General features: G+C 38.8%; 1 protein-coding gene across 1 annotated transcript in view; it reads left to right on the top strand.

The window, feature by feature from the left end:
* Trap1 (TNF receptor associated protein 1) overlaps nucleotides 1-12,966 on the top strand; it is a 550,461-nt gene that overhangs the window by 497,724 nt on the left and 39,771 nt on the right. The window contains exons 14-15 of the mRNA XM_067144122.2: nucleotides 6,030-6,217; nucleotides 7,899-8,130. Coding sequence (XP_067000223.1) covers nucleotides 6,030-6,217; nucleotides 7,899-8,130 — 420 coding nt within the window. The remainder of the gene's footprint in view (nucleotides 1-6,029; nucleotides 6,218-7,898; nucleotides 8,131-12,966) is intronic.

Here is a 12,966-nt window from a genome sequence, read left to right as displayed (position 1 = left end):
AGGACCCTTATTAGCTAATTCAAGAATGTCCATGTCTTGTTTGATATTGGTGAAATTATGGTTATAATCTTGCATGTGTTGGCCAGAAGCTGAAAAATTATATTTTATTGCGTTAGCGTGCTCATGGAATCTTACATTGAAGTTTCTTCCGGTCTGCCCAATGTAGGACTTGTCACAGGTATTGCATTTGGATTGCAATGAATTACATATCTTGTTGATATGTGAAGTATTGTGTAAAACGTTCATGTTCTTATTGTTGGCTATTTTAACGCCTTCTTTCTTAACCCTTTAACGCCAACATTATTTTTTTGTCCGTTTTCTTTGAAATTTGTCTAAATCACTTCAGGTCCATAGTATAACATAACTACAAAATATTAAGCTCATACTTTTCACTGTTTCGTCGTTAGGTGGCGCGTTCATATGATCATGCTAGGCGGATGTGTTAGCATTTCAGTCTGTATAGCATTTCTTTAGTATTTATAGATTTTATGTACTGATATAGATAAATAATGAACAAAATACACTAAAATAAACTAAAGATGATAATTTGTGAAGAATATACATTAATTACAATATGTACATACATAAATAAAGCAATGGAAGTCTCAAGATATTCGTAATATATTACATTCAAGTTATCTAATTCACAGAAATTACCGAATAGGAACAAATATAAGAACTGTATGCTTCACACTGTATGAAATAGGACAAAGCATGGAACACAGAGTCCAACATTACATTTTATGCACTTTGTGCGAACAGTACTGGAGCATTCCTTTCCAGCACAGTGTCGTCGATTGCAGGGCGCTACGAGTTGCCCAATGCCGTCAAGTCGTACATCGTCAGTGTCGCTACTCTGCTGGATACTGTATCTTGAGATGATGGGGCGGCCTCTTCCTACTGGCGTTATTTTGAACTTGTATAGATATGTTTGCACAATGTGGCGACGAAATTCTAGATGTGACAAATCACATCCAGACCTCCTTAGCAGTAACCATGAATTGTGAATGGATACGTCCAGGAGCCATGTGAATAGTGACCACCACCATTTCTTTCCACGTATGCCTACTCCGTAGTACAACGCATTCTGGTCCATCCTATCTGTTCCACCCATTCCACTGTTGTAAGCTCCAAACACAGCCGGTCGATTTATATGCACTTTCCTTTTCTCTGCCTGGGAGTATCGTGTTACCTAAGAAACTGGTTCAACACCATGGCATGTTGATGCCATGGTAACCACGGAGTTATCAACCCACCGAACAATACTTATAACCTCCGAGTTCGTTGCCATGTCGTATGTCCCACGAGCCTGTCTCTTCATTTCATTTGAAGGTGTGATCGAGCAGTCTTTGGGAATTCTATTCTCTCGAATGGTTCCTGTAGCGCCATATCCACAATGTTTTAGATGAGCCAAAAGTGCCATTCCAGTAAAAAGATTATCGAAATATAGTTGAAAGGGTAAGTGTGACATATCATCAGCTAGTTCTACCAGCATCATTACCATTGGAGCAGCACACTTACCAAATCGTTGCTCATATTCAGTATTACCATGAGGATTCTTTCCTTGTTATATGTCAAAATTTATGAGATAGCCCGAGGGAGTGTTCAAACACCAGGCCTTATAACCAAAGCAGATGGGCTTTCCGCGGATGAATTGCTTGCTGCTGTGCCTACCATAATATTCCACCATGCATTCGTCAAAATCTAAATCCTTTTCAGGCCGGAAATTCGCAAGGAATCTTTTCTTCAGCATGTTTATAAGAGGTCGTAATTTCCACATTTTATCATTCATATCAGGCTGAGTATTATCCGCGCAATGAATGAAGCGACGAATTTCCAGAAAGCTGTCTCTTCTCATAGCATATACAACAAGTGTATTACGTACATCATCCGCTGCTTCCCAATACAATCGTTTGCTAGGCACATTGTTGTAACCAGAAAGAATTAGCACAGCAAGAAATACTTTTATTTCCTCCTTAGATATTTTTGGGTCGTCACAATTCTTAAACAAGGCAAACTTGCTTGATTTTTGAATCATGGAACTCCATCACTTCGTTGTCAAACATTAGTTCAAAGCACTTTGTAGGAGATTTGCCGGATAAGGTGGCAAAATCGGCTTCCGGGAATATGCCAACTGAATCTCGGTTGTCATCCTTACTCCACACAGGATTTATTCTTTGAAGTTTAGTTTTCTTGCTAAATGACTGATCTAAAATTCCTGCTGAAATGGGATCATCGTCTGCGCCTCCTATACGATCGTTACCAGCGAGTACAATTTCTGCCTTACTTGAAAGCTGGCGACTTGTGAGGTTATCAACCAAACCACCAACATCTTCATCTCCTGAATCTTCGTCGGAGTGAATATTAGCTTCCGGAGGTTCAATAAAAATGCTGTTAACATCTCCAATTGGTTCGTCCGATTCAAGAATATATAATACTTCTTGAAGCGTAATGTCCCTGTACAAAGGGAAACAAGGTTTTGTAGCTGCATATATGTTAACAAGTCGCAATTTATTTAAATGTAGAATAGATGACTGTAAATTGAATAAAGTCGTTCAATGAAAATTGATGTATAACAGTAATCGTAACAGGTAGCATAACGTCCACCATCAAATACACGCACAGGGTGAATAGCTAACACAAGGGCCTAGCATGATCATACGATCACGCAATGTTTTAAGTGCCTACGGGAGTAATATTTACTGTTAAATGTAAATTAACTGCATCATAATGTGAACATAGATCACTCCCAAACTTGTTAAGCATATGAGTTGTGTAATCCAAACATAAATATATGTGAAATATCAAACTTACTTGAAGCGCGCCATCATGATTTAGCTGCTGTGACAATGACACAAAACGAAAGTGCGCCGAAACAATGAGTCGATATGTATCACGTAATAATATGCTCGCACGCAGTTACCACATGCTTCTTGAATTGATCTACACAGTCAATAATCAATTCCAGTGCTATACAAAGCACTGAGTGCAATCTAAATGAAAGAATGCAGGCCGTGATCATATGGACACGCACGGCGCTAACAGGTTAAAGATATTAGTTATCTTGTAAATATCATTGTTGAACGTGAAGGTGAAAAATGTTAGAAGTTAAGTTATTTCTTTTTTGAGGGTAGTTTTAGGGTGATGTTTGTGTTTATTGATTATCCTTTCTATAAAATAATTGCTGAAACCGTTGGATTTTGCAATTCTGCTGATTGCGTTTAGTTCATTCTTAAAATCCTTCTTTGACATAGGTATGCTGAAAGCTTGATGAACTAGGTTATTGTATGTAGCTCGTTTCTGGGACTGGGGCTGCATTGAATCTTGGCGAATGGTGGAAGCTGTTTGAGTAGGTTTTCTGAATATTTCATAACTTACAGAATCTGAGTGTCTAGTGATAATTAAATCTAGAAAGTAAATCACACGATATGAAGCATCCTAATGGTGACTCTTTGTATACTGTCAGTATGTATACGAGTTAATACATGATCAGTGTTGAGAGGTTATTAGGTACTTCGGTAATTACAGAACTACTTGGTTAGTAGTCAAGCCAGTAGAATCTGCTATGTACTTAGTCTAACCAAAAATACTGATAATTATAACAATATACAGTATACCATATAGAGTACAGATTGGAAAAGAGAAATCCAGTTTTTAGGTGTGAAGAAACTCGCGCAACTTTTAGTGATATTTGGTGTTACGGGCGTGAGGAGTAATGAGGGAGCTCTCTCGGTTCCGGTAATACTGCCAACTGAATGGAAATGAAATCTGAATTGAATCGATAATATGATCAATCGATATGAATCTTCTAAACCTTTATTATCTTAAGCCAATGACTGTGTCACACACACACACACATTATATAACATTTCTCGATGCGAATCTTGTTCTTAACATGAATTCTATAGCTTGGCTTTGCTGTGTAAACAACTGTACAAGTACGCAAAATGTACGCCAATTGTCGCATAGCGATGCATAAGCGATTCATAGTTTGTGTTTCAAAAGTTGCCAATACGAATCTCGAAGATAACCGAGGTCCACCGATTCAACACTAGAGAGCCCATGTATCACTAAAAGTTGCACGAGCAATACATTTATATGCACTCAGAATTTTAAGCCTACTATTAAACATGTCAAAACCCAGGATTTTGATCTTCTTGGCCATGCTTTGATTGCATCACGCACATCTTCAGAGGAAAATTGACCAGAACAGTATTCAAGGTTCTTTTTCAGGCTGTCAGTATTAGAATGTTTCTTCTTGCTCACCACTTCCTCAAGCATCAATGAAAATGAAATAAGGAACATTTGCTTGAGTGGTCTTGGCCTTGTGTGCTGGAGCAGTCCTGTTGAAAACTCCAGTTCCACCCCATGAACAAAGCTTTATTTAATACATTCACTACCGAGCTCGATAGCTGCAGTCGCTTAAGTAGGGCCTGTATCCAGTATTCGGGGGATAGTGGGTTCGAATCCCACTGTCGGCAGCCCTGAAGATGGTTTTCCGTGGTTTTCCATTTTCACACCAGGCAAATGCTGGGGCTGTACCTTAATTAAGGCCACAGCCGCTTCCTTCCCACTCCTAGCCCTTTCCTGTCCCACCGTCACCATGAAACATATCTGTGTCAGTGCGACGTAAAGCAACTTGTTAAAAAAGAAAAAGAAAAAATACATTCACTGCTGAGCCTTTAGACCCTTGCATCATCAAGGAGCTGCAGCTTGCTCTGACGCTTGTAAGTGTCACCAGAGGTGATTGTGTTAAAGGCTTTGCATCAGAACATTGCACAGTGTTTTGTTGTATACTTTAGTGGATGTTTTGACACCTTTCTCTCAAAAGTGAATATCTGAAAGACCGTCTAAGGAACTCTCCACCAAACTATAAGTGATGCTGGATGATGAGGTCTCTGGACTTTTGAAGCCACCTGATGCACTGTGACTCTATCTGGGGCATAGATACAATCAGTTTGATAGTTAAAGTGTTCTTCAGTTGTGAAATTTTTCTCATCAGTAAAATAGAATTTTTTGATGACCATTTTGGGTTTACTGCTTATGTGACCAATCACTGCTTCTTCATTTGTGTTGTTAGGAAGTGTCCATTACTGTGACAAAGTACATTCTGATCTAGGTCTCACCGTTCTTCTTGAAACGTTAAAGCGACACTCCTGAGATAAACGGACATTTTTACCTAATGCATGGATTTTCATGAAACTGTGTGGGAATGTCACCTACATAAAAGTAGATATATCACGAACATTTCTTTCATATATACAGCTAATAGTTTTCCAAAATATTTTCTTTTCTTGAAATTTTTAATTCCATTTTCATGAAATTTAATTAACATATTGTTGGAAATTTGTAATTAGGTAGATAATACTTCTTTAAAAAGCACTACATATCGATTTTTCTGTACATAATTTATATAAGGAGATGTATCATACTAAAGTTTATGTAATTTTTTTCTAAAATTTTGGACTTAAAAATCCCTACTTCTTGAAAAACTCTGCAATCAAAAATTCCATAAGCAGGTTTCCTAATATAGCTGTGATACATATACCATACAAATTTTGTTACATTTGGCAGAATATTATGGGAGAAAAATGGGATTTAAGTATAAAATTACTATTGGCGGGAAAATTAAAACAAAGTTCAAGTGACGTTTTCTTCCTCATTCATTACCCAAAAGTCACCAGAACCATATGTTTTTCCTTCCTTTTCTTAGCAGCTTCTGTACGAATACTGGTAACTCTGGAAGCTTGTCTCTTCTTCTTCTCCTACTCCAAAGAACGGAAAATGATTTACCTGCATTTTGTTCTTCACAATGCAACTTTTTCTCTTAATTTGTGTAAAAGCAATTATTATCTTCCTTTTAGGACAAAAATTATAATGAAATTTCATGGATACGATTCATTGACGTTCCCAGTGTTCAATTTGTGACTGCTGTGGCCATGCACTAGGATAATATGTAATTCAGTTTAGAAGGGCAAACGTGTTACAGTGGAAATGTACAGTATAAACAAAATGCTGTGCTGTTTCAGTCGCCAACTAGCAGAATCTTCACCGTACTTTGAGGCCCTGAAGCAGAAGGATGTAGAGGTTCTGTTCTGTTACGAGCCATACGACGAGCTGGTACTCATGCAGCTGCGACAATTTGATAGCCGTATGCTCACCTCAGTGGAGAAGGAGATGCGGCAGGATAAGGAGCCTGATGACCTCTCTGACTTAGGTGAGTGATCCTCTTCTGTAACGAAATGTTCTCTGCCATTCCATATTCATCATACACCTGCAAATACATTTTATATTATCAAGCGACCTATTGCAGGTATAAAGTAAAACAGCTACGGAGTACAGTGGTGACTCAGTCCCTTACATCAAGGAATAATCAGTGGGATGGCTGGGAATTGATCCTGGGACTACATGAACAGCAGAAGATGAAGATGTGATGTCACTTTTTTTTAAAATCATTCTTGTTTCTGTTGGGTCTTTGTCTAGATAGACTCTCTAGGTTTAATCCAGTTTGATCTAAAGCAGCAAGTACTGATGTCTTTAATAGGTGGAGCAGAACATTAAAGAAAGGAAGAAGGAAAGAACAATACAGAAACAACAAAGAAAACCTCACCTAGTCCAAAAAATGGTATACTGTAGGAGTAGCTGACTGGCTTTGCTGAGAGGTGGAGAGTGAGTGAGTGAGAGAGGGAAGTCTTATCGTGAGGATATTTTCTTCTCCAGATGTAACAGTGTATGTCTTTCTATATCCTTAGATCAGAAAACTGTTTATCTCTATGTTAATGGCACGCCTGCACCTTCTTCTGCCTCAGTAAGGATGACCATGCCACTTGCTCTTGATCTACTGTATGAAAATAACATTGCTCTGTCTGTTTTGAGAATGTAGTTGTAATAAGTGTCCAGATGGGGAAAGAGCTAGTTTTCCAATATGTCTTGTTAGGTGCCACTGCCAACAGACACTTCGGCAAAGTAAAACAGATTGTACCCTCTCTCCTTAAACACCACACAGAATATGTTCAGTTTTGGAGAGTTTTGTTTCTACTCTGTAACTGTATGTGTGGGGATTTGGTCCCCCTGATATAGATGTTATGACTGTTCATTTTGCAGTTGATGTAAAATGTGGCTTCATCACTGAAGATGAGCCATTCTACCATTCCTTCATCTTTGACTGTATTTCAACTCTTGTTTTCACCAGTTGCCTGATGTTGTAAGAGCATGAGGTAGCATTAACTTGTACGGCTTAACTGATACCTGCTTAAGCAATACCTTCCATTTTGCTGCTTATGGCATGTTAAATTCTCTGCTTCCTCTAGCACTGACTTCTGGGAACTTTGTACACTCTGTCAACTCTGTCGTTGAACACACGACTGACTGGAACGCTTGCCTTTACACAGGAGTTCCGTGTCCACAAATTTCTGTACCACCTGCAAATGTTATTCTTGTGTGATGCATCCTTTGAAACTGGGTACAAAACTCCTACTGCACTGTAATTAGGAAACCTCAAATCAGGACACACACAATGTCTTCTCCTGCAGACTTCCGATTTTGGAAACAGTGGGCCTGTGGCCCAGGAGTGAGCAGAGACAGACCATTGATAACGCACTGCAAACTTGGAGAACGGCCCCTTCCTTATATAGCAAATTGCACTTTTGTAAGCCAAGAAGTTGATATTTTATTTCTCTTAACATTTTAAAATTTGATTGTTGTTTCCTTGACCTAATTTTGTTAAGTGTTATGGATATTTATTTTGAAATTTTTGTACGAATTCTGTTTTATTCAGTTTGTGACTTTGAATCTGTACATTGTAATACCTAGTCTGGACTGTAAATACACTTACATATCATAATAAAGTACACCGTCCATAGATTTCTACTTGTTAAAATAACGGTTGAATGTTACAGGCAGTGACAGTTTAGCACGCAGTGAAGTGGAAGAGCTGATGTCATGGGTGAAACAAACGCTGGCTGGCAAAGTACACACAGTTCGAGTGACAAAGCGACTAGATTCTCACCCTTGCGTGGTGACTGTAGAGGAAATGGGAGCTGCCAGACATTTCATCCGCACACAGTCGCACCAGTTGCCTGAGGAGAGTCGTTACACCCTACTTCAACCCCAGCTGGAGCTCAACCCACGGTGAGTTGGAAGTAATGTTTCTGTCTTCTTGCAGTTTGACCAGATCTGTCTCCCGCTCCAGCAAGCCGGATGCGGGTGTTTATGAGCCTTTTCCAGTTCATCCTGTCCATCTACAGCTGATGTTCTACCTTTTGCTGCCAATTTACATCACGCTTAGCTAGGTCTTTGAAAATTTGCTTTTTCCAACTATCACAAGGCCTCCCTCTGGACCTCTTACCAACAACATTCCTTTCGTAGTATGCTCTTGGGGTCCTAATTGGAGCCATCCTTCTCGTACGTCCATACCATCATAATCTACTGAATTCTAAGGTTTTCAACAGACTCCTGTCCAATCCAAGTTGTTGCCGAATACTTTCATTCCTTATTTTTTTGTCTCTCCTTGTCTTTTGGAGACATGACCGAAGGAACTTAATTTCAGTGGCCTGTAGGCGACTTTGTGCATATCTAGTCAACGTTGCTGCTTCCAGTCCGTACGTTAGAATTGGTTCAAGATATCGAAACCGACTTTCAACCTATTAGGTCATGTTACATACATTTAGTACGTGTGGAAGAGATGTTAAGTACAGAACAAAAATGGCCAACCAGACACCAGTGGGATCCGAACCCACAACCTCCCAATTTCGCGTCGGTTGCTCTACCAATTGAGCTATGGTGGCCTAGGCCATCTGTGTTCTGTTGGAAAGGATCTAAGCTACAGGTCTGGTACTACTACCATCACACTGTAGAGTGCATTTAAGTTGCCCGTTGAGGGCCAAGTCAATGGCCATTTTTGTTCTGTACTTAACATCTCTTCCACACGTACTAAATGTACGTAACACAACCTAATAGGTTGAAAGTCGGTTTCGATTACAATGCGATCGTGAAAATTCAATATTCATTGAAAGATTTTAATATGTTTATCAAGTTTTTAACTCACATTGTCACAAACTCAACATTAGAATGAGTGATTTCAACACCTACATTAAGATTACATAAGACTATTATGCTGCTAACGCGTTGTAAACACTGATACCTATTTTAAATACAATTTTTACTTTTAAGTGTGAACTTTCGTTACATGAATTGTATCAATGTGTGTATATTGTTGTGTATATATATATTTTTGTCCTCTTGCTTGGTTTATGTAATAGGCTGATGATGACACTAAAAAATGTGTTGAAACCGGTACCACAATAAAAAAGTTGTAACATAATTCTGTTCAACAGAATTGTATTGTATTGAAAAGGTGGAAGCCTTAAATTCAATTTACCTCTGTGCCATGTTGACACAGGAATTAGCCCTACGTTTCCAATATTCTTTTGTTAACTACATGAAGGTTTAAAGAAAGAAAGATGCAGCAGTAGCTGCCTTATACTATATTCCATGACTACATCATTTGAAACTTGTAATCTTGCCACCTGAAAGTAGCAGCAATCAAGTAAGCACAAGCAAAAAACAAGATTTCTTGCACCAACTGCCTGCAAGCATACTCTAAGATTTCTTGTGATCCATTACCCATGTGTTAAAATTAATTTGAGTAGCGTAAGGCCAATTGAAGAGGTGAACTTCCAATCCGTAGTGTTATTTGTAAAGTATGACTGGAACCAGTATCTTGAAACTCATCTGTTATTCGGAATGAAGTTGAGATCGATTGCTGGTAGAGATAGATGGAAACATAGCAGGAGTTTACTATGAATGAGGAGAAAAGGACTAAGTTAGGAATGAATTTGGTGGATGAATCTGTGCATTTAAATTGGCTTCAGTTCTGGGGTCATGTGAGGAGAATGGATGATGATAAGCTACCTAGGAGATAATGGGCTCTACTATGGAGGGTAAAAGAAGTAGGGGAGACCAAGACGATAATGGTTACTCAGTTTTTAATGATTTAGTGATGAGAGGATTGTGGAGGCTCTTAGTTAATTCATGTTTGAAATTGAAATTTAACACATTTGCAGCCGCTCAGATATTGGTAACCATTACCATGGTATTGAAATATTTTTTTGCTTAAAGGAGTTTATTTCCGTGTCCTTTTGCATTTTAGATTATTATTATTTGAATTATTTCAGCACTACCATATTTAATCGCGTATTAGACCCCTTTTTCCCCCACTTTTACAGCAAAAAAAGGTAAAGGGGGGTCAATATGCAAATAACCTTAGACATGACTGACATAACACATAACTTCTAGGCTATAAAGAGCTATAAATTGTTAACATTCTACACTGTTCTTTAACAAACCTATGAATCCATTTGAGTTATACTGGCCATTTTCGTTGGAAGGCAGTATTTCTAATGTAAAATGTCAATAAATCGTGAACACGGATTTTAGGCCTACATATAAAATAAATATAATCTGTTTTAGTTACTTATATCATGTCATTTGTTTCATCTCATTAATTTCTCTGATGAAGCCAACGTCAGCAAGGGCATACGGTCGTAAAAACTCGCTACAAAGATTTGTCTCACTTCATACTCGACCCCGTAGAGAAAAGGGATAATGGTATCATATTATCATATTATGCAATATTGATACAAAACAACTCAGTGGCCAGTTGTTTGTCTCTGTCAGTTGAGCAGTAGGCCTACCACACAGTAAATGTAAACACTGCTTTCATTTTAATCGTCTTGCGCCACGTGTCGTCATTCCAAGTGACGTCATCTTCACTGGCATCTCGTCAGCCATGCACTGCAATTGAGACCGAGAGCATTTGGGGTCCCGTCTTTTTTAACCTTTTAAAAATACTTTTGTTCCCGACTATAGAGTACAAACTGTGTGGAACTATTCCCAAATGGTTTCTGGAGATGGTCTCTGATATTCCCAGCTGGTGTATGTGTAGCATTAGCCACTCCTTCTGAATAAAGCAGCGTATGTTACAAGTTGTATTTCCGAATGTAATACATAGTGACAGGAAGCATTCCTTGGATAACTGCGGCTGTTGAAAGCCAGACCCTTATTTTAAAGTATATTTCATGTTTGTTCTCTACATTTATCAAATCAGGATTTACCTAAGCAGCTGTAAATGAGATAAGGGAAGCCGCATTGTTCAGGTTAGGTATGGTATCGCCCGGATAGTGCCAAAAGTTCCACGACGGAAAGAATAAAAATAAATAACAGGAAAGTTGGCCGCATTTATGGATATCTACTGGTGTGGCAGTAATGCGTTTTATTTATTATAATGTTTAATTTTGTACGTTCGTTGTCTCCCATTTTTTATTAACACATACCCTAGTATGTTTTGTTTGGTGTCTCTGAAAATCGTTGAAAGTGGCGACATAAAAAAGCAATATTATCATTATTTGTTAGGTACGTTGGCGAGTAAAACCATTGTGATTGGATTGTTTTTATCATGTTTTAAACCTACTTCTCTCCCAAAAAATCCTATATTGGCCCGAGTTACGAGATATTAAACAATAACTTTGTTAATGATCTCGCCTGCGTAGCAACAACCATGAATATTTCTTAATTGAAGTAAACTCGTTTCCTAATCTCAAGGTGGTGCACCTCGTTTTTTAGACAGGCCCCCAATGGAAGGGAGTTGCATGTACTATTTTTACAGCAAATCAACCTTCCGGTCATTTGTAAATCTCTCACAATATGGTACCGGGAATCGAACTCAGGCTTCCGAGAACGGCAGCTACAGTAATTGTGCTAACCATTACACTAGTGGACATTCTTAACTACAAAACACAGATACAAATGCATGACTGATGTGTGCTTGCAATGCGCGGGTCGGACACAAAACTATTCACCTATTTGAGCAACGTCATCACAGCTGCAGTAGGCCTACGCTATGGAGGCGGACATTTCTTAACTACGAAACACAGATGTACCGCATAACTTTGACGCATATTTTCATTGCATGGGTCTTACTGAACCCGAGTGACTTAGGCCCATAGTCAGTCATGATTTGATTGATAAAATAATATATGGTACATTTACTGAAATACAGAAGTGTAGTTGAAAACATTTCATATATGTAATGTCGAAATAGGAGCGAAGGAAGGACGACAGACTGGAGCCTGACGGATTAGCTCGACACACCAACATTTAGCTACTTCACAGCAGGGGATCTCATTAGTTGGCGAACAAGGAAATACAAGTCTACAAATAAGTCTTGGTCAGAAAGAGAAAGGAGATAGGTGATACAAAGGAAGTTCGCTACATGAGTAATACGTTGGGATATTTTTGGCAGGACGGAAATTCCGTGACGTCGTGGAAAACTACAGCGGCTGCCAGTACATTCGCTAGCCTAGGATCGGGCAGGTGGAGATTTAAATCACGTGACCGCTTGCCGGCCAATCGTAAAAATTTGATGGAAGACTCAGGGATACCATCTTAAGGAATGATGGATGAGATATTCTCGTAACTTCAAAATTAATCAGTAATAAATTATTATGAGTACACGGATCGAGGTAATGAATTTATTAGATGTCACGCATGGAAAAATAATCAATAATTATTGGCAAATTAAATAAATTGGAGGCTGGATTTCTTGGAAACCAGACAGCTTGAATCTCATTGGCTGGACGAAGACCACGTTGTAAGGGACGCTTCCGAAGGCGCGAAATGTGAGGAGCTAAATCCACCCGTATCTCCTAAATCTGTGATCACCAGGAGTTCATATTTAATCCAGCAGATATGCTAGCGGAGTGGATTAATTTGATGTAAATTGTAACGTCCAATTCGGAGTGCAAGTACCGATATTAAAAATCCACCCCCTCCCTCAGGGGTATGACGTCAATGAATCCGCGGGAGAAAGCTTCATCCATATATACGGGACAAGGGATCCTCGCCAACACACTTGAACTGAATCTCTGGAGCTGAACTGTCGGTCGCAGCTACTTTGAATTTTACGGG

The sequence above is a fragment of the Anabrus simplex genome, chromosome 3 (genome assembly GCF_040414725.1).
Source record: "Anabrus simplex isolate iqAnaSimp1 chromosome 3, ASM4041472v1, whole genome shotgun sequence".
Classification (NCBI taxonomy): Eukaryota; Metazoa; Arthropoda; class Insecta; order Orthoptera; family Tettigoniidae; genus Anabrus; species Anabrus simplex.
Note: the sequence above shows the minus strand (reverse complement) of the source record. Positions and strands in the feature narration are given on the sequence as shown.